This window comes from Crocodylus siamensis, chromosome 7 (genome assembly GCF_052110815.1).
Source record: "Crocodylus siamensis isolate JL-2025a chromosome 7, ASM5211081v1, whole genome shotgun sequence".
Classification (NCBI taxonomy): Eukaryota; Metazoa; Chordata; order Crocodylia; family Crocodylidae; genus Crocodylus; species Crocodylus siamensis.
Window position 1 is genome coordinate 52,405,540 of NC_143401.1, and position 27,614 is coordinate 52,433,153.

General features: G+C 44.3%; 1 protein-coding gene across 5 annotated transcripts in view; it reads right to left on the reverse strand.

Moving 5' to 3' along the window:
* The window catches only part of CTNNA3 (catenin alpha 3), a 1,496,635-nt gene that overhangs the window by 1,376,280 nt on the left and 92,741 nt on the right, over positions 1 to 27,614 (reverse strand). For all 5 annotated transcript variants that reach the window (XM_090056878.1, XM_090056880.1, XM_090056877.1 and 2 more), the window contains one exon: positions 19,705 to 19,897. In XM_090056878.1, coding sequence (XP_089913004.1) covers positions 19,705 to 19,897 — 193 coding nt within the window. The remainder of the gene's footprint in view (positions 1 to 19,704; positions 19,898 to 27,614) is intronic.

Below are 27,614 nucleotides of genomic sequence, written 5' to 3' on the forward strand. Positions count from 1 at the left end.
GGACCACAGGTATAAATGGCTATAACTTGTACAGGAGGGATCATGCTGGGAGGAAGGGTGGGGGGGTGTAGCTCTCTATGTTAAGGATCCGTATACTTCCCTACTAGCTGACGTTGGCACACAAGGAGGGTGACTTGAAACACTCTGGGTTAGAATACAAAGAGAAAGTGGGGAAGGGGATATTGCTGTAGGAGTCTATTGCAGACCTCCTAACCAGGAGGAAGACCTTGACCACGAATTTTCTAGGGAACTAACAGAGGCTGCACATGGGAGGAGCATTCAGCCAAATGTGATCAGTTGCGTAGTTTCCTCGCCTGCATTGACAAGCTGGTTGTCGAGGCCCTGAAAGATCATGATCTGACAGGGAAGGGAGTCCAAGATGAGTGGTTGCTTCTTAAGGACACGATGCTAAAAGCACAAGGCCTGCAGGAAAGGTAGCAAAAGGGCTGGGAAACCCCCTTGGCTAAATGGTGAACTCGTGGATCTCCTTAATCTTAAAAGAGAAGCCTATAAGAGTTGGAAGATGGGAAAATACCTCTGAGGAGGATTATGCATCATTGGCCTGCACCTGTAGGGAACAGACCAGAAAAGCAAAGGCCAAAACAGAGTTCAAGCTGGCTATGGGAATCTAAGACAATAAAAAGTCCGTCTTCAGATACATAGGGAGTCAAAAGAAAATAAGGGCAACGCTGGGCCCCTGCTGAATCAAATGGGGCAGCTGACAACTGACACCAAGGAAAAAGCTAATCTCCTCAATTATTACTTTGCATCAGTTTTTCACTGGCCCATGGGGATCACCCTGCCTGAAAGGACTACGAGGATATGGGTGACTATATGCCTACATTTGGCAAAGACCTTGTCAGGGAACACCTTGAGAGGTTGGACCTCCATAAGTCAGCAGGCTCTGATGGAATGCAGCCAAGAGTGCTAAGAGAGTCAGTCAACATCATAGCTTAACCATTGGTGTGGATATTTGAGAATTTATGGCACTTGGGAGAGGCTCCTGAAGACTGGAAGAGGACAGTGTGGTGTCCATCTTCAAGAAAGGACTTTTTAATTACTTTATTCAGGGGTTCAGGTATACAACAATGGTGGCTGCTTACAAAGCAAAAACACAAACAACTTACTACCAAACCAAACCAACCAGCACATCACACCGTGACAGATACCTTCGCTGCATTTCACATCGTGTCTTACATGCTAATTATGCAGTCAGCGTGCCAGCCACACGGTCATAACTATATACATAAACAATTCAGACCCTGCTCCATCCCATCATACACATAACAAAACCTTCAACTTCCACACAAAAAGAAAGCAAAAAGGCAGCCTGGTGAAGGCCCAGGACGCGGCACGAGCTAGAAGTTGCAGTTCGACACCGAGCCAGCTCGGTCGCCCAGACCGGTCATGACATCAGAGCACATATTTGAGACAGCTGTCCTCCACCTGGCACAGTTTTCCCTCAAGGGCCCAGCGCATCTCAAAGGCGGGCACCGCCCGCCAGAGCACAGCATGCTCAAACTCCAGCAAGAAGTGTGCCTGCACCAGGAGGCGGAAAAGCCGCAGGGCATCATCTGAGCTGGTCCCGGCAAGCCGGTTCCGGCGGCTCTCAAGGACGGCCAACTTGGCCTGACCCAGTACGAAGTTGGCCAGGCAGATGGGGCCCTTCTCAGCCGCCTGGTATGGGTAGGAGCACACATAGGTCATCTCCGAAAAGCTCCTGCCCAGAGCCTGCAGGAGCAGCCCGAGGGTGACAGAGTGCCTGCAGGCGGGGGCAGTCCAGGAAAGCATGAAAGAGGGTCTCCTCAACACCCCCCCAGGCAGAAGGGACAGGCCGTCGCAGCGGCTGGGTCCAAGTGGGACGCAAGTGTGCCAGTGGCTAGGATGCCGTGCAGCAACCGCCACTGCAGGTCGCCAGTCTTCTTGGTGATTGGCAGCTTATACAATGTGCGCCATGCTGGGTGGACCAGTGGGGAACCTGGCGGCCCCAGGCACCATCACCACAGTGTAAACGGGGCGGCCTGCCAGCACTTGGGCGTGGTGGACGTGAACCACCCAGGCGTATAAGCCTCTACGTGACAGAAAAGCAAAAAGGACAACCCGTGTCACTGTCAGGAGGCACAGGGAGCATCAGCGGGGTGCCAGGGCTGCTGGCCAGATCGTCGGCCATGGTTGGGGTGACTGGTAACACAGGGAAAGCCTCGCTCGAGACATCCTCGGTGCAGGGGACCTGGCCTGCCCGGAGATGGTCCTCCGGGGTGGCTGCTGCTTCCAATGGGAGGGAAGCCTGGATGTCGCACAGGAGATGGCCCACGCTGCGAATGGAGCGCATGCCCAGCCAGCTGCTCAAGGCCTTGGGCGAAAGCCAGGCTGACCGAGCGGTGTCAAGGAGGTGACTCAGGTGGAAAACACGCACCTGAATGAGAGTGACCATGAGACTGGCAGAGGCCAGGCTCAGCACAGGGCGCCTCAGCGCTGGGTTGTGCACCAGGGGTTCCCCCAGCAACTGCAGGAACTGGAGGTGACAGGCCTGGGACTGGAGGCGGCAAGTGGCTTGCCAGGCTCGTAGTGGCTTGCCACGCTACGGTAAAAGGCTGGAAGCACTGCCCAGTTCAAAAGTGTAAGGTCCAACAGGAAGAGCTCCCAGTCAAAGCCAAGGGCCCCCACCCTCTGCAAAAACCAGCATGCCAAGTGTTGCCAAGGTGGGCGCTCCTCACTGTATAGGAGTTGCGGGAGGGCCTGGAGACAGAAGGCGACCACCCTGCTCGCCAGGTCAACCAAACTCTGGCCCCCCTCAGTCACAGGTAGGTAAAAGGACAGGTTGTGGGAACCAGTGGCGCCCATCCCAGAAGAAGTCAATCAGGAGGCGCTGGAGTCTCTCGAGCAGGTCCTCCGGCAGATTGAGTATGGCGCACCGATTCCACAGGGTCACTGCCACTAGGTTGTTCACAATGAGGACATGTCCATGGTAGGAGAGGCTGGGTAGGCGCTAGTGCCACCTTTGTAGGCGGGCCTTCACTCCTTCCTCAAGGCCGTCCCAGTTGTGCGCCATGAAGGTTGGTGGCCCCAGGAACACGCCCAGGATCTTAAAGACCCTCGCAGCACCAGGTGAGGCCCTCGGGCAAGGCCGGGGGGGGGGGGGGGGGGGGGGGGGGGGGGGGTCATGGCGATCCACTCTCCAAGCAGCAGGGTATTGCTCTTGGCCCAGTTGATATGGGCCGAAGAGGCGCATTCGTGGGCTTGCTGGCAGGCTGTCAGGGCCTCCACATCTTCCTGGGTGTTAAGGAAGATGGTCACGTTGTCTGCATATGCTGAGAGCCGCAGCGGAGGGGCAATGGATGGGCCCACGGCTGGTGGCAAGGCCACACCGCTCAGGCGGTGCCTCAGTGCATGCAGCAGTGGCTCAATGGCCAGGGCATAGAGCATGCCCAACAGGGGTCACCCTTGACGGATGCCTCTGCATGCGGAGAATGGGGCACAGAGCACCCCGTTCACCTTGAGCAGGCTGGAAGTAAGTGTCTCAATACAAGACCCGGAGGGTGCCGGTGAAAAGGGGCCCAAAGCCAAAGTCCTCCAGGTCCGAAAGAGGTAGGCGTGGTCCACCCCGTCAAAGGCTTTCTCCTGGTCCAGAGAGATAAGGCCAACGTCCAGGCCAAAGAGTTCACTGGCTGTAAGTAGGTTGCGCAGCAGAAACAGGTTGTCTTGGATGGTTCTGCCCAGCATGCAGTAGCTCTGCTCAGGCCCAGTGATGGCGGCCATGACAGTGCAGAGGCGGGTGGCCAGTGCTTTGGCCAGGATCTTGTAATCCGCGCACAGCAGGGAGACTGGCCACCAGTTCTTAATGCAGCCAAGGTCTCCTTTCTTGGGCAGCAGCGTGAGCATTGCACAGCAGCAACTGATCGGCAAGACCTTGTTGGCAAGACTCTCCTGAAAAACACGCAGGAGGCAGGGACCGAGAAGAGGCCAGAAAGCCTTGTAGAACTCTACAGGTAACCCGTCGAGGCCTGGGGCTTTGCCGGAGGCGAGGCCAGCTGCGGCCGCTGCCAGCTCCACCAGAGAGATCTCCTGCTCAAGCTCGCCGCCCTCCAGGGCACCAAGGCGCGGCAGGCCCGCATGGAGTTCCCGCACGGCGTCAGGGCAGGACGGCTCAGCTGCAAACAGGTCACGACAGAAAGCAACAGCATGTTCATGTACTTCACCTGGGTCAGTGATGACCTGGCCCTCAGAGGTCTTGAGGTGATCTAAGACTTTGCTCGCTGCCAACCGTCGCTCCAGGTTGAAAAAAAAGTGGGTCGGGGCATCTGTTTCAGCCAGCTCTTGGCAGCGGGCACGGATCCTCACTCCACGGGCCACACTCTCTGCCAAGTCACGTAGACACTTCTTCCAGAACCGGAGGCTCTCACACAGCACCGCATCACTGCCGGCTGCAAGGTCCCTTCCAGTCCCTAATGTCTATGCAATCTATGAAACTCAGGCCCCACTTACCTCCCAGCTGTGCTGGGGGTCAAGGCTGGGGTCTGCTACATCAGCTGGGCATCCCAGGCTTGTTGGGGTATGACAGGCTTCCATCCATGCTTCTCTCGCCAGAGCTGGACCCCAAAGTGCAGTTTCTGCCATTGGCAGGCCCTTTTAAATCCTGCACATGCACCATGGGCCTTCTTCAACAAGATGAATGGATGCTTATTTCAGAATATTCTGATGGTAAAGTCAAGAATCTACCACATGTTTTTGAGTCAAGTAGCATGAAGAATTTAGGTTTCTGAATCATATACTTGGTGTAATTCCTAGGGCTCTCCAAAAATAAAAAACATACAACTAAGGCTCATAATGAGTTCATATAATAAAAAACAACTTGGTCTTTCAGAAATATAGGTCCTTTTTTGCAATCCATTGCATATAACATATAACAGAATAATTCTCACTCAAAGTTGCTGGTCCAAGTATAGACTACTCAAATGCATCAGATTTACATGAATGGAACTGTATGAACTAAAGAACTAGTTCTATATCCAGTCAAAATTCCTACCAACTTCACTGGAAATTCCACCTGTGAAAAAGCAAGAGCCATAAACATGTCTGATGTGTTAAAGTGCCCCATGCTAGCATTTATGATATTATTGGTCTGATTTTCAGGTGTGAAGCACTCAGAACACTGTAAAGCCAATGGGAGCTACAGGTGCTTTACATAATTGAAAATTCAGATATTATTCTTGATACATAAGAAAAATCATGCTAGGAATCAGATCTCTCCATCTTACAAAGTACCTTATATCCTTCTATTTTAATGCAATAATACTTATTTCCATGATAAATATCTCACCTCACTGGTCATGCTAACATTTTTTCTAGCTTTTAAATAAAGTAAAGTATTATTTTGCCTGAAAAAGCCTATAATAAAAAAGATAATATTTTTGATACTACATGGGATTTTCTGCTTTTGCTTTAAACTGCTAATATTAAAATGAAGTCATTTATTATAATTTAAAACCAGGATAAAATTCTTCACTTAAAGTTCGGTTTCATAGATTCATAGATTGTGAGGCTGGAAGGGAACTCGGAAGATCATTGAGTCCAGCCCCCTGCACCAGGCAGAAAAGACAACTGGGGTCAAGTGACCCCAGTTCTCTAGAAAATAAGTTCTCATTAAAAATCAGTATCATATACAGCAATAAAAGACTATTGACATTTAATTCTGTTACATTTTACTCTATTGAGTTTCATTATACTTCAAAGTGGAATTTCATCCATATGTTGAATTATTGTCTTTCTACCTATGCAGAAATATCTCCAAATACGTATAAATTACATATTTAATTTAAAAACCATACATAAAAATAACACTTATTTGAAATATACTTTTAGCACTTGGTACACCAGAATCACTAGAACTCAAAACCATTGGTACACCTCCTTATCTAATCTCTGAGAGAGAGGAGAAATAGTATATCAGGACTGCTCAGATCACAGCAGAAATCAAGGAAATTAAAATCAGATGGTGATCAGAAATGAATGATTTTAAGGGTTGCCATCCTATACTCCATAGGAGATGATAATAAAGTTTCCAGGATCAGTAATTATTTCTGATCTGGAGAAATGTTTCTAAGCACCAGTTCTCATCCAGTGATCAGGGGGAAAAAAAAAAAAAAGTAAAAAGACAAAAAACTCTAGTTGCATACAACCATAATAAGGGATAAACTGCAACATGTAAATGTTAATAATTAAATACTATTTTTGTTATTTTATGGAGGTTAGTGCACCAACTCTGGAAACTCATTGTAAATTAATATGAAAGAAGTATATATAAGGCATTAAAATCCCAGTGCACAGTATCATAAATGTTGAAGCCTATCATTTCATTTATCTTATTCATAAGGTTTTATTTTTATCTGAAATCATATCTGAGAACAAGCTGGATAAATGAATAACTTGACAAAAAGTCTCCATTTTATTTTCATACTATTTAACTGGTATCCATTCACCTTGCCAACTATTGGTTTTGAATATATTAACTGTGACATTGGTCTCAGGTTGTAAAAATACAGGTTAACAGATCTTTATTTATTCAAAGCATGCAGATTGTATTATTAATGCACACCATTATAAATGTCAGACTTTTAAATGTATTTGCACAAAAACAGGAGACTGGTACATGTAGCATTTTAATACAAACAATAAAGCATAACACAATGCAGATTTATATAGTCTAATTACGATGTATAAGCTTTGAATTTTAAACAGATGCCCACCTAGGTCTCTAAAGGTTCATCCCCAGGTGGCAGGAGAAACTGCTTACTGAAACATCAGAGGAACATTTACATGTTTGAAGTGTTTATGTCAAGAAAAAGTAGCACTCAGTGTACTATGACATTCCACTTATTATACACTTACTGATGAGAACAGCATTGGCTACATTCACCAGTATGTGTTGTATGCTAAGTGTCACTCCAGCAAAGCACAGCAGCTATAAACTCATCTTAACTGAGCAGTTAAACTAGTTTTACGACTGCTTTGCATTAGCAGAGCAGCAAAAAGCAGCCAAAGAGAAACAGTAAATCTGTTTCATTAGCTTTATACATTACCCACTTGCTAAACAGGTATAAAGGAAAGGTAAATCAATATACCCAGGCCTTACTGAGGAATTTCTAGCAGCAGAGAGCAGCTGCCACTGCCAAACCACCAGAGCACATACAGTTTTGGAGGCCATGTGAGCCTCTATTATAGCAGATGTGTTGACAGACCAAAACGTGCATTGGAGGAAGACACCAGCTGCTGATAAGAACGATGGCAGTGCCTGCACATTCTTACCATCTGCCAGATAGTGGACTAAGGCTTCTGCCACCCAGCAGAGATGGTTTAATTCTGCTGAAAGAAAGGATGGTTCTCCTGCTTTAAGAGAGCTCTGAACATGCATGTTCTAGGTGTTTTGCCAACAGGGCTCCTATTCTATCAGCAAAACTCTGTGATGATTGTCCACTAATTTGCATCTCTGAGTTATCTGCTGCAGCTTTGAAAAGCTATTGCAGAGATCTGAAAAGCTGTCAAGAGGTCATAAGTTTGCTGGGTCAAAGAAGAAAACTAATAAATCCAGGGAGAAGTTAAGGGAAAGGAAAAAGAGCATTTATTACCTTAAGTGGACAAGTTAGAAAAGAAAAGACAAGTGCTTAATCTGGGAAAGAAAATGGAAAAAAAGAAAAGAACAGGTTGGTTGGGAGGGAGAAAAATAATTGAATTTGTTGGAAAAAAGATATATGCTGGCAAATTAAAGGAATAATGACCGAGTCAACCAGGCAAAGAGTTGGAGTGTGTCAGGAGCAAGGGGCCTGGTTTTGCCCAACTCCAGAGGGCACCTAAAGTCAGTGGGTCCTAAACTTCTTATGTTAAAGTCATAAAGGTACCTGAAGTTCTGTTTTTGGGCACACCCAGAACCAGGGAAGGTGCTTGGGGGGAGAAGGGGGACTATAACTACCACAAAAATTCACCTTAGCCCCATCATAGCCACACCCCGCCCCCAGCACCATCCCTGAATAATTTCTCTAACCATTAAGTCATTGGATAAAGGGAAGTACCACCACCTTCTTTTGTAAGAAAGAAGAAGGGCTCCTCAGGTTTCAAAAAAGAGAGCTTAGGCACACATTTCTAAGAAAACTCAGGGCTACAAATTCCAAATGCAGGAAAGCACTTCCCTTCAGCCTACAGTACAATTCGCAAGTCCTAGAAAGAGACAAAATTTAAGATAAGTCCTTTCTCGTTAGTATTAAGACTTATTCCATGTTCATTTCCATGAGTTTTAATCTTTTGTCTCAATTTGGGTGGGAGTCAGAATTAGAAAACCTGGACATTTGTAATATAATACAAGGAAAATCATGGGATTGTCACAAGATGGGGTCCCCAGGCATGGCCATGATGCCCCTAGAGCTTCTAGTGGGCTCTTCTTTCCTCACCTGCCACTTCTTGTTGGTAATTACAATAAATAGGGAGGCTGCCCTCGAGTTTGTGTTTGAACATGGTTCTGATGGACCCCACTGAACCGTGGGTTTAGACCCCTTTTGGGTCCTGCTCAAAATGGGTGCCTCATGGGACACCCTCAGCCTTATGGGCTAGACGCGTGGCTCCAAAACCACCCCTTTACCATGCCCCATGCCTCACAGATGGTAATTAAACATTGCCTCTCCACAGCCCCTTTGTCACCTCCTGTCACCACACCCCCCAGAGCTGGGGTCCCCACACTGTAGTGACCCCCCCAGTGAGGCCTCCTCCTTCCTCAATAGCCTAAGGCCAGTCCACTGATTTATAAACAGCAACCAAAGTATAAGCCACTCAGCTATAACATAATACAAGTAGTTCAGGGTATGCTCTGTTCTTTTAAAAGAGTCAAACTCCCCCCCAGTACTAAGTGCCTTGCAGGCCAAGGTACCTGGTGAGCTCCTGGAGCCTCATTAGCCCTATATGCAGCATATCAGGCAACCAGGAATGTCTCTGGGCAGTTCTTCCCTGAAAGCTCCTTGCCCTGGCTGCTGCCAGAGAACTAAAGCCCCTGCTGGTCTCAGCCCTGGGGTTTATATGTGCCCAGGGCCCTGCCTTCTTCCAGCCAGCTGACCGGGTGCAGGTGCAGGCTAACTCCCTTGTTAGCCTGCTGCCATAGCAACCTGCATCTGTGGGGTTACTGGCTCTTGAGGCCCTCTCCCTATGCAGTTTCTGCTCTTAAAGGAGTAGTAGGTACCTTAGTGTCCTGTGACAGACTTCAGCCAAGTCTGAAAAATGAACGTTGATCCTATTATTATCTCTATGGGAATCAAAGTTGCTGGGGATGCCAGGGTATTATCCTGACAATACCAACCATGTGGTACTTCACTCAAGTTCAGTCAAATTCATCACTGACATAATAGCGAGGGTGTTATCAAAGGCAGTCACAAAGGGAACCAAAATGCATTTCAAGCGCTTAAGCAGTGCAACCAATAACATAGGGACAGTCACCAGTACTGCAAAAGGAAAACAGCTGCACCCAGACTGGGAAGGCCATGATTTGAAATGGGAATGTGAAGCAAAGAGGAGAGATATGAGCACGTAATATAAGAGAAAAGAATGTAGGGCAGGCTGGCACCAACTAGACTCTACCCCTACCTTCTTCCTGACATCAGGAGCACAGCTACCACCTATGCTGAAGAGGAAGGAAGTAGGACTTCAAAGAAACTATAGCTCCTGCATGTACATAATGCTTAAAATGCCCTAAAATGCAACTAGCAGCTAACAGCATGGCAGCACTACAGAGTATAAACATCTCTCACTTGACCATCATTTGCCATAAAGATGGATGAATTGTTATTCCTTTGCTCACAATTTTAAGCACCAGTGAAAAACAGAAGAATGATTGACTGCCAGCAGACAAAGGGCACCACCAAGGAGTGTGAATTTGTGTAAGTACACCCAGAGGGTATCAATAAAGAAAGGTGGTCAGTAATTGAAAAGATCTGGATAATGATACAAGCCAGCAACAGGCAGTAATAGCAGTCTTGCCAGCCTTTATTGTGAACTGGAGACATCAAAAGAGTGAAATGCAAGAAAATGAAGTAATTATGATACTACGATATATTTCTTGTCACAGGCAACAGCTGACAGATCTGCTTGCCACTGCTTGCCTGTGAGCTGCACAGCTGTCTAATCTGGATTCTTATAATACAGTATGTTACAAAAGCAGGCATACTAATATTTTTTCAGGGACTTGATTACAGTGAACTAGTTTGATCACACTTTGAGTGCCTAATTCTACTTAGATGCCTTATAGGTGGCATAGGACCTGGCCTCAGTGCTTCCCAAGAGATAATACAATTACACTGAAGTCACAGTTTAATATTCCTGCCTGATTCAGAAAAATGTCAGAATTACAGGTTTTAACCATTTGTTTTAATCTATTTCTTTCGTTCAGATCCATTCTCTCTTACTCCCTCATCTAACTCCTCTTCATTTTTTCTTCTTTTCCTATTTTTACTTGCAGCTGTGGGACAACTAAGGTAAAGGCAATGTATTTTGTGATCAAAACTTCCTCTCCTCCCATCAGGAATTCCAGAGCTTTGGTTGGTTGCTAAGAAAACCCACAACCCTAAAACCTGTCATTGATATTGACAGCTTTATAGTTTTTGAGATACATAGCTGTGAAAAGACATCATCATCTGAAAGAGAGAGTTACTCACTGAGGTATTCAGATCTCGTTCCATGGTGGAGAACTTGAAGATTAGCACTGAGGTCTTGCATTTGGCCTAGTGTTCTATGGGAAGACAGCATAATTCTAGTAGGTGGATTGCAACACTGTGGAGTAACTGCAGTTTTGCAATTTTTTAATGTTGGAGTGAATGCCAATAGTTTACATATGGATCACTATGGCCAGTTCCAGTTTGGTTAAGAAAGGTTAGGGTCTTCTGGCTAAATTCAGATGGAAGAAAGTATATCTGCTGCTACTCCTATCAACAATTCCAGAAGCAGTAAGAGATCTTAGAGCCCCTACACTGGATTTCAGTGTAACAATTTTCAATGGAGGATGAGGCAATAACATTGCAGGGTCTTCAATGTGTTTTCTTCTTTCTACAAAAATAATCTTGCCAGCTTCTTGTTCAGCTTCAGCAGCTACTGAAGAAATTGTGCTACTGTTGTCAAAGAAAGACAGAGAGGTTTCTCTCAATATTTGATACCATGGTATTTTAATTTCTCACAGCAGCTTCATAGAGATTAAAGAACCTAAATCACATTTCTGCTGCTACTTGGGCTTTCTAGCCTTGTTTGGATACTAGCATATTCTGTTGTACTGCATTTAAGTGCTTCATGCCCAGAAGCTCTGCTTCCACTTTTCATGCAGCTGGTTGTCTAATGTGTAATCAGAGCTGTCACATCCTATTTATACTTTCAGCCCAAATTCTTCATTACAACTTTCCCACACAGGGACATCTACTAAAGCATCCAGTATGCCAGTAGGAAATTTTCCATTAGTATCTATAGACAGTAGATCAGGCCTTGCCTACATGAAGGGACTCAAGGCACAGGTGGCTTAAATCTACTTTTCTGTCTCATCAATTGTGATTTGAGTGGAGCTGCAAATGAGTGCACAGGTCCATGGGTACAGAACTCATTACAAGGTCAAAGCCTTACAATTTTTCTTAACCGAACTTTAAGAGGAATAAAATTATAGTACTAATCACATAGCATTGTCCCACTCATTCAAGTAAATTTTCTTGATACCATTCCCAGTTTTCTCCAAAAATTAGTTATTTCTTTTAAGTTCATGTTAATAAACAGACTGGACAGGAAAATGCAAAATATCAAATGCAGATTTAGTCATTTCCTTTTAAAGGATTACTGAAGCATGCTATATTTGTTTCTAAGTGATTATGTTATTTGTGACTTAAAGCTTATCTAAGAACACACTTGCCACATGATAGAAGCTAAATACATGCAGCACTGATATGGCAATAGATGGAAATAATGGAGGCAACAGCTGTTGTCTCAGAGACCATATATAGTTTGTAAGTAATGGCAATAAATACCAAGCATTTTAACTACGCCTGAACATCACTGTTTGGGAGGAAGGGAAGGAGGGGTAAGGGCAGGTGGGGGGGGGCTGGAATTGTCACAAAGGCAGACTCATTATCTTAGTGATAAACTACATTGTGGCTCTGTTTTACAAACAATTAAACATCAGTTCCAACAGCAAACTATTTGAGTTTAAACACAAATTATAGTTTGCTGCTTACAGTCTAAAATGTTAGCTACTGAATGATAACACTTTTTTCTTTGTATTTGAGTCAGTTTTTTCTTGACTAACAATATACAGGATTTTGTAAGACAGAAAAAAAATTAAATGTCAAATATTTCAAATCTGGCAATTGGATTAATTTTCAAAGTCTTTGCATTTGATTATAGGCAGCTAATGCATTTTATTTAATGCATATTGCTTTTAATAGAATTCCTCCAAGCAAGAATAAATAGAGAACACTGAAATTCCTTATGGCAGCTACTAAACCAGCAGGTTTCATAGCACAGTCCACAGATCACTCATAATCTTTCTCTGATCATTCAGATAAAAATTATATTTGAGTTGTATATATATGAGACTTAAGGTATGGTGGAGAGCTGAGAGTTTTTGAAAGAAGTAATGTCTCACAAAGTAGATCACCCAATGAAAAATTTCAAAAACTTCAGGTTTAAGTGATTAGCTCTAATGTCATGAATCTTGGGCTAAATCTTGACCCTACTCACAAACGTTCATTATGGCCAAAACCATTAGAAATACATGTTTCTATTATCAAAATAGTAGAACAGCAAATGGTAGGCATTGTGGCGGGCCAGTAATGGGTGCTCCTGCATTGAACCAGCCACCACACTGCGCCCAACCACCTTCCAGACTCCAAGTGCCTCCCTGGCAGTGCCTCACATCCAGCCGACCCCTTTCCTGGAGCACACCTACAAGCCTGGGGATAACATCACCACCACCCAGGGTCTGGACTGATCTTGGCCCTGTGCCCCCTGGGAAACACAGGCCTAGTAGTCCTTGAGGGTACTTGACCCACTGGAAGAACTTTGGGTGCTTCCCCCAGTCTGAAGCACAAATAGTGGTCTCCCTTAGTCAGCCAGACCAAGGAGACCCCAAGGCATAATCTAGACCCTCACCCAATAAGTCTCCCATGCTAGGTAAAGAGAACTTTATTGGTTACAAGGAGTACAGGGTAAAGCAATATCAGAGAAATCCCTTAGAGCAAACAGTGGCATGGTAGCCTTTGATTACACATCTGTGTTACTGCAAGCTATATATCTAGTTAGATCTCAAGTAGCTTACTCATAAGTATCATCCAGAGGCAGCTAGAGATTTCCTCTGGAGGCAAGCAGTTCATTGACCATGAGTTTCAAGAGACAGAGTGCGTTTCAGCTGGTCCAGCTTCTCTGAGAGTTCTCATTATGGTTGCTGCTGCTTCTCCTGGGCAGTCTTTAACTTATATAGACCTTATGACCTCATTTACCTGATCTGATGAAGGCCAGCAGTTGTTGGCTGACAGCCAACCAATTTGTAACGCATCACTGGTTGCTAGGTAGACTGGCAGGGTCTCTAGCCCCCTCCCAGACATGATGACATTACTTAGAACAACAGGGAGTTTAAGCCCCCCCACCTAGATGAGTGAGGCTGGTCACGTAGGCAGAGGGAGCAGGTTTCCCCCTCCCCCAAGAATATATCCAGCTCAGGTTACAACTCAGGGTTACCTGAAGCTGATAGGGGCAGGGGTGTCTGCCCTCTGTGGTGACCATGGTAACCAAATTGTCAGATTGGTCATCAGCCTGATAGCAGAGTTTGGGGAGAGACGGAGATGGCATTCTTCCACAGGCATATTCCTTCAGTCATGGGCTAAAATAATCCTTCCTTATCTTTTGTCTTCATTTCTTTCCATGCTATGAAGCGACATCCTTATTCCACTGATGTCAATGGTAAAACTCCATGAATTTGCCTTTGATAGGACCAGAATTCCACAATTTGTCTGTTTTGTCAGAACTGGGTCTCAGTCAACTAGACCACATCTGTATTACAACCTCAGAAGATAATGGGTGAGTCATTGAGTTGCACCAGATATATTAAGTAAACAGAAATACATCCTTTGAAATAATCTTCTCATCCCACTTCCCCCAATGCTACCCTCCAAAGGAAAAATATCAGACAAGACAGTAATAAGTAGGTTGGTACTGTCATCTTGAGAAAAAGTCTATCGCTCCTTTAACAGTGACCCTTAAAGCATTGCTAGTAAACTCCAAGAGTTACTCTGTTATCTGTAACACTGACCTTCACCAGTCAAGAGGACAAGAATCTAACTCAAATGTCACTATCTACAAATTTCTGAGCACTTACAGATCCTCAGTGAGTGACACCAGCTGAAACACAAGCAGATGAGAGGTTTTCTTTGTCACTTCTAGCTGTAGATTTCCAACTAGGAGACAGATAGCTTAGTCCAAATCAAAGCAGAATTATCCAGAAGATAATTTTAAAATTACAGTATTATCACTGTATAGAAGCTGCATCTGGAAGCAGACACCTAATAATTTATTAAAAGGCAGACAAATAAAAATACCTACTATTCATCATAAAAAATGACACCCACAGAAAATTAAAAATGTATACTGTGACATACATGACATATGCCTGGATATATACATAGTTTATCAAGATTATAAGACATCTAACACCAGGAGAATATGACATGAGTAACAGTTCATACAAGTGTGATTTGGATGGTATACCACAATCTAAAACCAATATACAGCTGCAACAGATTAAACATAGCTGCAATATTACAAACTGGCATGTATTGTGCTACAGTTCACCAACTTCTTAAAATTAACTTGAACAGTTCAGCAAATCCTTGGAGGAAGATCGCCTGTGAGTACTTAATTTGTCATTGCATAATGATAGGTAAAACATTGACTTAAGTTTCTTTTAAAATGTATGAGCTGCATGTAATCTACTTTATGTATTATTTATTTTTGTAGTCATTTCTGATCTTGGCTCAAGGTCAATAAATAAATTGAAAGTCTGAAATATTTTTATATTATCTATGTATAAAAATCAATATAAAACTATACAATTTTCTTATCTTGTGCTACCTGACCAGAATGGATAGGCTAAAATTTTATGGGTGCTCTGAAGTAACTGATTTTTAAAGAAGCCTCAGCTGATTATTTATGACACTTAATAATATTGGAGAGTCATGCTGCCTTTCATACCAAAACATCCTAAAGCACTTGAAAAACCATAGAGATATATCATAAGCCATGAAGTGTAGCAATCTCTGAAGCAGGAAGAGGAAAGTAAGAATGGCAGAATGTTGGAGGCTAAGGAATTCTCCTCACCACACAAACTAATAAACAAGATGCAACAAATATGGGTTTAATCAGGTTGTAAATTTATTAACCGATCTGGGAATATATCCTGGCTATAAATCATGTAATGCAGGTCACTCTTCTTTCCTTATTCACTTTCACCTGTTTGGGGGAGTTATTTTCAACTCTTCATGCTTCTCACCTAATCACAGCCATTGCTGAGCCACTGCCCTTCCAGGATCAAGGTGTTACTGATGTTAAGGGACTGTTTCCTCACTGCACCAGATACCAGAAGCCCCAATCCCCTTTCCCCAGCTTCCTTAGGGGTCTTCCACCAAGTCCAATATTAGTTTATTAGTTTCTTATGGAACTGGGCTCCTTGTGGAATAAGTGCCTGCCCTGGACACCTCCCATATAAGCTCTGCCAATATGAACCTAACTTCATTAACTACACGGTTTGGGAAAAAAAAGGAAAAAAACCCATGAAACACTAAAATTCCTTCAGAGCTCTAAAGAAAGAAGGCAACCAGTGTAATACCCACAGTAGTCCATAAAATCCAGTCCCAACTCTAACAGCTTCACTGGAAAAGTGAGAGCTGTTGAGCAGTGGCAAGAGAAGTCATAAGCAGAGGTAGCTGGGCATAAATAAGTTCCCAATCCTATTGTCTGTAGATGAGCTGCACCACTGCTGATTAACTCCTAGCTGGGGGCTTCCCCTCCACTCCCAACTGTCTGAAGCAGTGGAGGACTACAATTCATTTTCCTTCATCTGTGACAGAAAGCCCTGCTCCATATAGGCTTCCCATTCCCAGTATAGGGGAAGATAATTTTGGCTGAGTACACCAGGACAAAACCCCTCTTCTCAGTATTCAATGTCTATACAGAGCAGAAAATACCTTGATTTTTAAGTTTTCATCTGAAAGACTTAGGCCTAGATTCATGGAAACATCCATGAGGCTTTCTGGGGCAGAAATCTTCTACTACAGAGGGTGAGGCATCCCAAAGCCTAAGCCTTTGTGCAGCAAGATAGAGCTGTCCAACTTCTAAGTAGCCAAAGGATGCCCAGAGGACTGTACCAGGGTGAAACACAGGTTCTGGACTGCACACCATGCAGATAACCCTGATGCACTATGTGGACATGCTCCAACTGCTGCCTTGCACACCCTCAGCTCCCCATATTGTGCTACATGGGGCAGAAAGCCAAAGTCAGAGGAGGAAGGAGGAGATGGAGACTGGCTGTTATTGCAGCCAGAGAGGTAGGGGGAGTGGTGGCCAAATGGAAGCCCAGGGTCTTCAGCTTAACCCCAATAGGCTGTATGCACCCCACAGGCCACAAAATACACAGCCCTGCACTAAGACATCAACCTCCTAGACATCCTAACAGTATTTTATTTAGACCCATTCTTTCTATTACTATATAGAATATTGTGAGGGGAGAAGCACTGGGACTGACAAAGTCCTAGGAAAGGCAATCACCCCATACTTACCTCAAGTGAGGGAAGGAGCCCAGCTGGAGCCACGGAGCATTGCTCTGCATTTCCACAGCCTGTACTCCTTCCAAATAGGTTGACCCCAGTACCCTTTCCTGCCATGGCAGACCGTTGGACTTGATGATCTGCTCAGGTCCCCTCTGACCCTACCAACTATGAAACTAGGAAACTATGACTAGCAGCTGGATGTAGCAAGGCCAGTTGTGACCCCAAGGACACTGAGGAATGGGGCCAACCTACGCAGTTTCTCCTCTTTATGATCAAGCTGAGATGGCAGCTGGGAGCAGTGAAAACTGCTGGAGAGCCATCAACACCTACAGTTGGTGAGCAGACAGGGTGTAGGGGATATAGTCATCCGCTGTGAGTCATCCGCTGTGAATCATCTGCCATGAGTACCCTTGTGGGGGCCCATTGGGTACAGCACTGAACTTTTCTATCTTTAGCATGGGCTTCATCACCCTCCTAGTGAAACAGTTTTTTTCCTAAAATTGAATCTAAACTTCCCTGGCTGAAACTTGAGAAGTTGGAAACTGCATGACTTTCCAAATAATTTAAACTCTTTACAGTGAGAATCTAGTGGTCTGGTTTATGTATATATTATGACTGAGGCTCCCTTGACATGTGTAGGTAAATGCATGATGGGCTCTAATGTGCAATCCACACAATCACATGTGCATGGCATGGCAAGAGGCAGGCTCCTCCTGCACCAGCAAAAAGCGAGCCCCTGCTATTGAGGGGCTCCCAGCCCTCGGGGGTGCCCATGCACCTGTTAGGGTAGCTTGGCACATTTTAGCTTTAGTTACACCTGCCTGAGTGGTGAATTACATTATTATTTGAAATTTTCTTTTGCATTTTATATCTTCACTGTATACCCTTGAGATTTATTTCACATTATGTTTTTCTTTTTTTTATCAGTGTAAGACAGGAGTTTATGTTCTAGTGTTCTCAACATATGTGTGTAGAACATTAGCCTTGTTATTAGCTCAAAGTAACTGAACTTGGCACTAGTCATCTGAATCAGAGGAATGAAATGATTGGATAAGTTAATGAAAAGTGATAACAGGGGACCAATGGGACAGTGCCCAACTTCAGAGCCCTTGAAATTTCCAGCTTTAATGGACAAGACCAAATTAGGAGTCTGGTAAAAAACAAAATTAAGATTTGTGCATGTGATGGGTTTGTTCAAACAAAGGAATATGCTGACAGGATAAAAACATGAACAGGATGATGATCACAGAGAAACCAATCGATGGTATCCAGAAATGAAGAGTCATCACAGAAGTGAAGTTAAAGAAAAAGCATAAAAGGGAGGCAGCAAGGAAGTTGTGTGTCAAGTAACATCTGGACTGAATAACAGGCAAAAGACTACCCACAGACGACCACCCTCTACTTTCAGGAATGCTGACTGGCCATCAGACTCTGTGGTGAAGTAACAGCTGGGATTGGGTGAGACCACTGAGCTAAGTATTTTTTCTATATACAAGAAACTACGAAGATAACATTTAAGTTTTAGTTAAGTTAAATGGCTGTGTTGCGTAGTCCATGTTCACTCTAGGTTGATTATGTTTTAGCAATGCTTTAGCACCAGTAGATGTGTAACACATCCCTGGAGCTGGGAAATCATGGCTGCTGAAATCCCTCAGCCCTGGAAGTTTTGTACACCCTCAAGACAACTGCACCCTTCAGCTGCCAGGGCCCAGCTGGTTCTCAGCATCCAGCATCCTCAGCTGCAGGACTCTAGGGCCCTGTACTGCCAGGACTCAGAGTCAGCAGCTGCTGAGGCTGAGATCCCCTGCAGTTGTGGGACTCCCAAGCTCAGCTGGGACCCTCCCCCACCCCCATCCTTCCAGCCATGCAGGAGACCCTGCTACACTTGCAGATTGAAGCTCAATAGCAACCAGCAATAAAACTGAGTACACATTTTCAGGATCTAATTTTATAGCTGGCTGGAACTTTTTATGATGTGATAGGTACTTTGCACAAGTAGCTGGTCTCAAGGTAATTGCACAATTAACCAGTTAATTGCATGATATCTGTAACATGGAGAGAGGGCCCGAGATCCCAATTGCCGTTCTTTGCACCTTTCTCCTTGATTTCACTCCCAAATGCAACCAAAAGTTATTGTATTACTTTGCATACCTCAGTGTACCCTGTTCCTCTATTTACCAATAATCTGACCCATTATCCAATGACATGTGAATCATAGATTCACTTGATCACTGAGTTTTGTACTTGTTCCACTTAAATAATAAATTTCTTCCTCACAACTCTTCTCCTGACCTCAGAATGTAAGGAGAAAGCACATCCCAGATTCCTTAGGCTTCAGAAGAGCCAATAGGAAGGAGACTGGAGATAAATGATCTTCTATCTCTCTTCTCATATCTGAGCTTTTCACATTAAAAATGGCTAGTCAGAGCTTCCCATCCTGGTACTTACAAGGGACTAATAAAATAGGTTAGCCTGTCCAAACCCAAATCCATGTAGCAAACATCCTCCTTCTCAACCAGCAAGGCCAAAAGAGTAATAAATAGTAAAATAAGATATGGAATTATCTTCATCCAGGTGAGACGACAAACGAAAGAAGTAGTATTTCACACCAATCTGCATTATTTTAAGAAGATTTGAATTAACTCAACTCTATGTGATCAGAAATTTTTTGCACTTTATATAACACCAGAATTTGTATATATGACATCTACAGTTCTACAGTGTCTATAAATGTATCTACAAGATGTTTTTCAGTCTGATGATCACTAAGCTATCCTCCAGCATATAAAACTGTAGAGACAGATAAATATACAAGAACAATATGTGTATGTGAATTCCATGAGGTGCCTAGATTATTTGGCACAGTGTATGCCATACTTACTTTCTTTATGAACATCATGAAGGGCTGTATTAAGTTCTTCCTTTAATACAATTGCTTCCTTGGCAATTTTCTCTCCCTTGTCCAATAGATTCCAGGTTGCTTCTTCCACAGAAGCTAAAAGAACATGGGCTCTTTTGGAGCATCCCTTCTTCTTCTTTGAAGGATTTTGTGGACAGTTCACTAAAGTAGTAACCTAAAAATAAAAAGAAAGATAGTGTCCTATATTCTGCAGTCTGACTGATATTGCAATCAACGACTGTTATTATTTTTAATTAGCAACAAATTATTTATACAGCTGGGAGTAAGCACTGGGCTTCCATATGTTCAAAAAGGACAAGTGCAAAGTCCTGCACTTAGGATGGAACAAGCCTATGCACCAGTACAGGTTAGAGGCTGACTGGCTGGGCAGCAGCTCTGCAGAAAAGGACCTGGGGTTACAGTGGACAATAAGCTGAATATCAGACAGCAATGTGCCCTTGTTGCCAAGAAGACCAACAGCATACTGGGCTGCATTGGTAGGTGTGTTGCCAGTAGGTCAAGGGAAGCGATTATTCCCCTCTATCCAGCACTGGGGAAGCCATATCTAGAGTACTGTGTTCAGTATTGGCCCCACCACTACAGAAAGGATGTGGACAAACTGAAGGAAGTCCAGCAGAAGGCATAAAAAATGGTGAGGGGGCTGATGCACATGACTTGTGGGGACAGGCTAAGGGAACTGGGTTTATTTAGTCTAAAGAAGAAAAGATTGAGGGGGATTTAATAGCAGCCTTCAACTACCTGAAGGGTGGTTCAAAAGAGGACAGAGCTAAACTGTTCTCAGTGGTGGCAGATGACAGAACAAGGAGCAACAGTCTCAAGTTGCAGCAAGGGAAGTTTAGGTTAGATATTAGGAAGAACTTTCTCAGTAGGAGGGTAGTAAAGCACTGGAACAGGTTACCTAGAGAGGTGGTAGAATCTTCATCCCTGGATGTTTTCAAGACCTGGCTAGACAAACCTTTGGCTGGGGTGATCTAGTTGGGGATGGTCCTGCTTTGAGCAGGGGGTTGGACTAGATAACCTCATGAGGTCCCTTCCAACCTTAATTTTCTATGATTTCTATGTTCCAGAGACAAAACAGGCAAGAGTCAGTCTTGTCAATTATCTTGTCATCTCAAAGTCTGGCTATTGAAAATGCCCAAATTGTATGACCTTCATTTCACAGGAGATAAAGTTATAGTAGAATCCTCACTATAGTAATTCAAATAGTGGTTTAAGTAGAATCCTCATTGTTTCCAATCTGGGTTATCCCATCATATTGTAATAAAATCTTACACCATTTTCTGAAAAATGTATTCAGTTATTTAATCATTCTATTAAATACCACTCATTCCAACAAAGGCTTAGGGCAGATTGGAATAAGAAATAAAATGGCTTATAAAAGCAGATGAAATATTAAAATAAAATTAAAAAAAAAAAAAAAAAGCTGAGATGGCCAACCTGCAGCATGTATGCCACATGTGGCACTGGCAACCTCTGTCTATGGCATGCCGAAGATTGGGGATGGGACAGGCAGCACAGCGACACATAGGACAAGATGCAGAAAGCAGAGCAGGCAGGGAGCACAGGGCAGGAAACAAAAAGCAGATCGGGCAGAGGAAGGATATTGGAATGGCACTCAGAGAGAGTGATGAGCTAATTTGTGGCATACCTGCTGAAAAACTGGCCCCACTGCCCTAAAAGATAATCCAAGTTGTTAGACTTGCTTTCTAAATGCCTGCCAAATAACAAGATCTTAGAGCGCTTCAGGTAAATGTCCCAGTGGGCCACAAGGGGGTAGCAGTTCCAAAGCTGAGAAGAAGCTACCAAAAAAATAACTTCTCACATGTTTTTACCAAGTGAACTTGGCATGCTAATCATATTCATGGGAGGTTGCTGTCAGCTAACCTTAGGGATTAAGATGAAGCATAAGAAAGAAGGGGTCCCTTAGGTATGTAGGACTCAGACCATTTAGTTCAGGGGGTCTCAACCTCTTTAGACTCAAGGCATCCATTCTTAGAGTTAAGGCACCCCTTGGAAAATGCCAGCTTTTAGCCTTCATGCCTTTTTTGACTACAGGAAAGTAATAGAGCAATTCTCCTGTTGCAAAAAAACTCAAAAAAAGATCACAACAGATCAGAATGTTTTTAACACTATGGATGACTATTTGGAATCTCTGGGTTTATCTTGTGAATCATATTTGCACATTTAGTAGTGCTAACATTGCACGGCACCCTGCAGCACCCTTGAAAGGCGCGCCAGGCAGCCCAGGTTGCCACGACATCCTGGTTGAGAATCACTGGTTTAGGGCCTTATAGGCCCCAAAACAGAACCTTTTTGAAAAAATGCAAGCAATTACTAAAGTTACAAGCTTGTTGAGGCTACAAGGTCTATGACAGATGTTAAGAGTTCCATAAAAATATCACCTCCACCTGGCCTTCTCCTTCTTCTCAAGCTACACAATTTAATTCCATTAAAATCTAGTATAGCTCACTACAGCACAGCTGAGTTTCAAAAAATTTTAAAACAAGTTTTGATTGTACAGCGAGGTACATTTTATTTACTGCTATTTCCCATGCTGACAATAATTGAGGCAGTGTATCATATCTTTTATTTTAAACATGGAAAATCTTTTGCTCATAGCTAAAAGCTCTTTTTTTTTCTTTTTTCCCATGGAATGACAGCCATGCTATATACATTTTCTTTGTACCTCTGTTGTTAACTTATTGTTAGTGTCCTGCAAATAGGAGATGCAGGTTCCTCTAAGAGAAATGGTTTCAGAGAAGGATCAAATTCCATTCATATATCAATCTGTCAATTTTTAAAGGTTTTAAAGGTACAAAATTGATAAGTCTGCCATCTTTAACTGCTCCATATACCAAGGCACGAAGATAACTCTGGGCTTAAAGATAAGGAATCATAGACAAGTAGGGCTGGAAGGGCTCTCAGGAAGTAATTTGGTCCAACTACCCGCTCAAGGCAGGATCATCCCTCTCTAAGCCATCTGGAGGCAGAATGGGCAGGGGGGAGGGGAGGTGGCACAGGCCTGGATGTGGAGCGGTGGCAGCGTGGGTACAAGCTTCCCCCTGCCCCGGTCCTGGGAGGCAGTGATGGGGGGGTGTTCTGTCCCCCCGCTCTCCCCCATCATTCTTGACGGGCAATTCGCTAGTGCTTCTGAGAAGAGGCCCGCTGAAAATGGTTTGTTGCAGATTATTTAAACCTGAAAAGGAAGTATACTCATGTGAAAGCTCCACCCCTTCACATGCCCCTTGCTCCTGAGGAAAACAAAAACTGCCATAGGCAATAACAATTTGACCAAGAGATAAAATTCCTTTCAGACCCCAAATGTGGTGATTGGTCTGACCCTGAGCAAAAGAGCAAGATAATTTAGCAAAGAACCTCTGAGTTTTTAAGTCCCAGCAGGAGCATCAGCACTCTCATCCCCCAGGCAAGATCCCCAGTCTTAGCTGTGGTCAACGCTCAATACTTCTGAGCAGAAAGCAGAAAACAAAAACAAAGCCCAGACATGAGTAACAATCAGGAGAGGAAAAAATTCCCTACTGGCCCCAAGCGGCAACCAGCAGAAACACTCAAGCTGCGATAACTAGACACCTTCCACACTATACTGCAATCTGGGAAATACAAACACAACTCTACGTATCTCTCACACTGCGTGGAGAGCTAGAGCACCCATTTCTATTATTCTGTCCATAAAATTATCCCAGATTCTTTCATCTTCTTTCATGACCAAGCCAGCTGAGGAACTCTACTTCATTCTCCAGCTACTGAGCATTGTTCTCTCCTCTTTTCACCTGCTCTGCGCTGCGCAAATCTTTTCATGATCTCCAAGGGATGCTCTAGGAATGTGTATTTGGACAGAAAGCAGGAGAAACAAGTGTGTAGCATCACTGTGGGTTTTGGGGATCTACCCAAAATTTGCCTGCATCCCCTGCCCAGATGCAGATTGTGGCAGTCCTAGTTCTTTTGTATGACAAAAACAGTGTCTGTATCTTTATCTTAGTGCACTTTGGCATTTTTGATGATTCAGGAGCTCTTGGCCATCAGAGACATTACCAGGGATCACTACGTTAAAGTGCCTCTCATCAATCCCTTAGCAGTCCTAAACCATCCCAGACAGATGCCCCTCCAGCTTCTTCCTGAAAGCTTCCTGTGAAGGACATTCCACAACCACCTTGGGCAGCTTGTCTCACTATCTAACTGCTCTTACAGCAAAGGTTTTCCTGAGACTTATTCTAACTTAAATCAATCATGGTGCTCATCTGCTATGAGGCCACCAAATCAGGAGGAAGAGGTGAACAAAGCCTTCTTCAAACAGCTGATGGAAGCTTCCAAATTGTAGGATCTGAGTCTCATGGGGGAGTTTAATTACCGGGACATCTGCTAGGAGGGAAACAGAGCAGTCCAGAAAATTCTTGATACAGATGGTAGGCTAACTAGGGAGGAAGCTCTTCTAGATTGGCTGCTCACGAACAGGGAGGAATTGGTTGAGAACATGAAGGTGGAAAGTCATTTGAGGGACAGTGACCATGAAATGATAGAGTTCAAGATCCTAAGGGAAGGAAGGAAGGAAGGAGAGTAGCAAAATAAAGCCACTGGACTTCAGACTTCAACAAACAAGGGAGACCAATGGATGTTCATAGATTCATAGATGTTAGGGTTGGAAGGGACCTCAATAGATTATCGAGTCCGACCCCCTGCATAGGCAGGAAAGAATCCTGGGTTCAGATGACCTCAGCCAGATGCCCATCCAACCTCCTCTTGAAGACCCCCAGGGTAGGGGAGAGCACCACTTCCCTTGGGAGCCCATTCCAGATTTTGGCCACTCTAACTGTGAAGAAGTTCCTCCTAATGTCCAGTCTAAATCTGCTTTCTGCTAGCTTATGGCCATTATTTCTTGTGATCCCCAGGGGTGCCTTGGTGAGTAGAGCCTCACCAATTCTCTTCTGTGCCCCCATGATGAATTTATAGGTAGCCACAAGGTCGCCTCTCAGCCTTCTCTTGTGGTGGCTGAAGAGGTCCAGGTGCCCTAGTCTTTCCTCATAGAGCTTGGCCTGAAAGCCCTTAACCATACGAGTGGCCCTTCTCTGGACCCTCTCCAGGTTATCCACATCCCTCTTGAAGTGTGGCACCCAAAACTGCATGCAGTATTCCAACTGTGGTCTGACCAGCGCCCGACAGAGGGGAAGTATCACCTCCTTGGTTCTGTTTGTCACGCATCTGCTGATGCATGATAAAGTGGAGTTAGCTTTTCTGACGACTTCATCACACCGATGATTCATGTTCATCTTGGATGTTCACTAGGACTCCAAGAGCCCTTTCCGCTTCCGTGCTACTGAGCAGGTCATTTCCTAAGCAGTAGGTGTGCTTGACATTTTTCCTCCCTAGGTGCAGCACGTAGCATTTCTCCTTGTTAAATTGCATTCTATTGTCTTCTACCCATTTGTCCAACCTATCCGGTGTGTCCACTTCTCCCCACAGTTTTCTATCATCCTCAAACTTGAACACAGTACATTTCACTCCCTCGTCCAAGTCACTGACAAAGACATTAAAGAGTATCGGTCCAAGAACCAAGGCCTGTGGGACCCCACTGCCCACACCCTTCCAGGTCAATACCAACCCATCCACTACCACTCCATGGGTAGAACCCTGTAGCCAATTTGCCACCCACCAGACTGTGTAATCATCCAAGTCACAGCCTCTTAACTTGTTCACCAGTATGGGGTGGGATACCGTATCAAAGGGCTTCCTGAAGTCTAAGTAAATAATGTCAACCCCTACACCTGTGTCCAGGTGTTTTGTAACCTGGTTATAAAAAGAGACTAGGTTAGTCAGGCATGATCTACCTGCTACGAACCCATGGTGGTTTCCCGTCAGCATAATTTTTTCTGCTGGGCTCTCACATATATGAGACTTAATAATCTTTTCAAAGACTTTGCCAAGGATGGAGATGAGACTCACTGGCCTGTAGTTGCCTGGATCCTCCTTCCTCCCCTTCTTGAAAATAGGGACCACCTTGACCCTTTTCCAGTCCTCTGGGACCTGGCCCATGTACCACGAGTGCTCAAATATTCTTGCCAGTGGCTGTGCTATGACATCAAAGTATGTTGTATACTTTGACTTGAGCAAGCCTTTGACACCATCTCCCATGACATTCTCATTAACAAGCTAAGGAAATACAGACTAGACAAAAGTACTTGAAGGTGGATACATAAATGGTTGACTCATTGTGTTCAATGGGTAGTCTAGTTTGGAGGAAGTATCAAGTGGGGCTCCCCAGGGGTCTGTCTTATGTCCAGTATTGTTCAAAATCTTCATTAATGATTTGGAGGATGCTATTTAGTGCCTACTTAGAAAATGTGTGGTTCATACCAAGCTGGGTAGAGTTGTGGACATGCTGTGGGGTAGGGCTAGGATCTAGAATGCCTTGGATAGACTAGAGAAATCATCCACAATCAGCCAGATGAAATTCAACATGGACAAGTGTAAAGTCCTGCGCTTGGGACAAAATAATTGCATACGCTAATATACACTGGTGAATGATGGACTAGGTTGCAGTACAGCAGAGAAAGACCTGGGGGTTACAGATGACCATAAGCTGAATATAAGCCAACAGTTTGCTCTTGTGGCAACAACAAAAAAAAGACAACAGCATAGGAGATTGTGTTAACAGGAGTGTTACTTGAAAAATCAAGGGAAATGATTGTAATATCATTTAAAATTTATTAAGGAGGCTATCATTTGCAAACTGGAAATGCATGGGGTGTTAAGAACCAGGTAACTAGCCATCTGGATGAGGAACACATGGTAGACATGATCTACTTAGATTTCAGTAAAGGCTTTGATTCGGTTTTCCACTGGATTCTCTCAAACAAACTTGAGGGTGCTGGATTTGACCAGTCCTCAGTGAGGTGGGTGGACAACTGGCTTAGAAGCTGCTCCCATCATGTGGTAGTTGATGGGCTGGCCTCATCCTGGAAGGCTGTCTCCAGTGGTGCCCCCCAGGGATCTGTGCTTGGACCCATCCTTTTTAATATATTCATCAGTGATCTGGATGAGGGGATGGAAAGCTCAATTATTAAGTTTGCAGATGATACCAAGCTGTGGGGAAACACAGGCACACTGGAGGATAGGGCCAGGATCCAGAAAGATCTTGACAGGCTGGACTCCTAGGCAAAGCAAAATCAGATGAGATCTAACATGGATAAGTGCAAAGTCCTTCACCTGGGTAGGAAGAACCCTCACCACAACTACACTATGGGTGGTGGCCCACTGACTGACACAGAATCTGAGTGACACCTGGGGGTTACAATTGACCGGAGTATGAATATGAGCCAGCAGTGCAATGAAGTCATGACGAAAGCAAATAGAGCTGTGGCATGTATTAGCCAATGTGTGTCCACTAGATCCAGGGAGGTGCTCCTTTCTCTCTTTTTGGCACTGGTGAGGCCTCAGCTGGAGTATTGTGTCCAGTTCTGGGCAACGCACTTCAAGAGGGACATGGATAAACTTGAAAGGGTACAAAGAAGAGCCACTTGCATGGTCAAAGGCATGCAGGATAAGACACATGAGGAGACTCAGGGAATTGGATCTGCTCAGCCTGAGTAAGAGAAGACTGAGAGGAGACCTGCTGGCTGCCTACAAGTACATCAGGGGATAACACAAAGATCTGGGGGAGCAACTGTTAAGGAGGGCACCTCAAGGGAGGACAAGGACAAATGGACATAAGCTTATAGAGGGCAAATTCATGCTAGACATAAGGAAGAACTTTTTCTCCATAAGGGTCACTAGAATCTGGAACACACTCCCACCAGAGGTGGTGCAGTCACCTTCACTGGAGGTGTTCAAGAAGAGGCTGGATAGGCACCTTGCTGAGC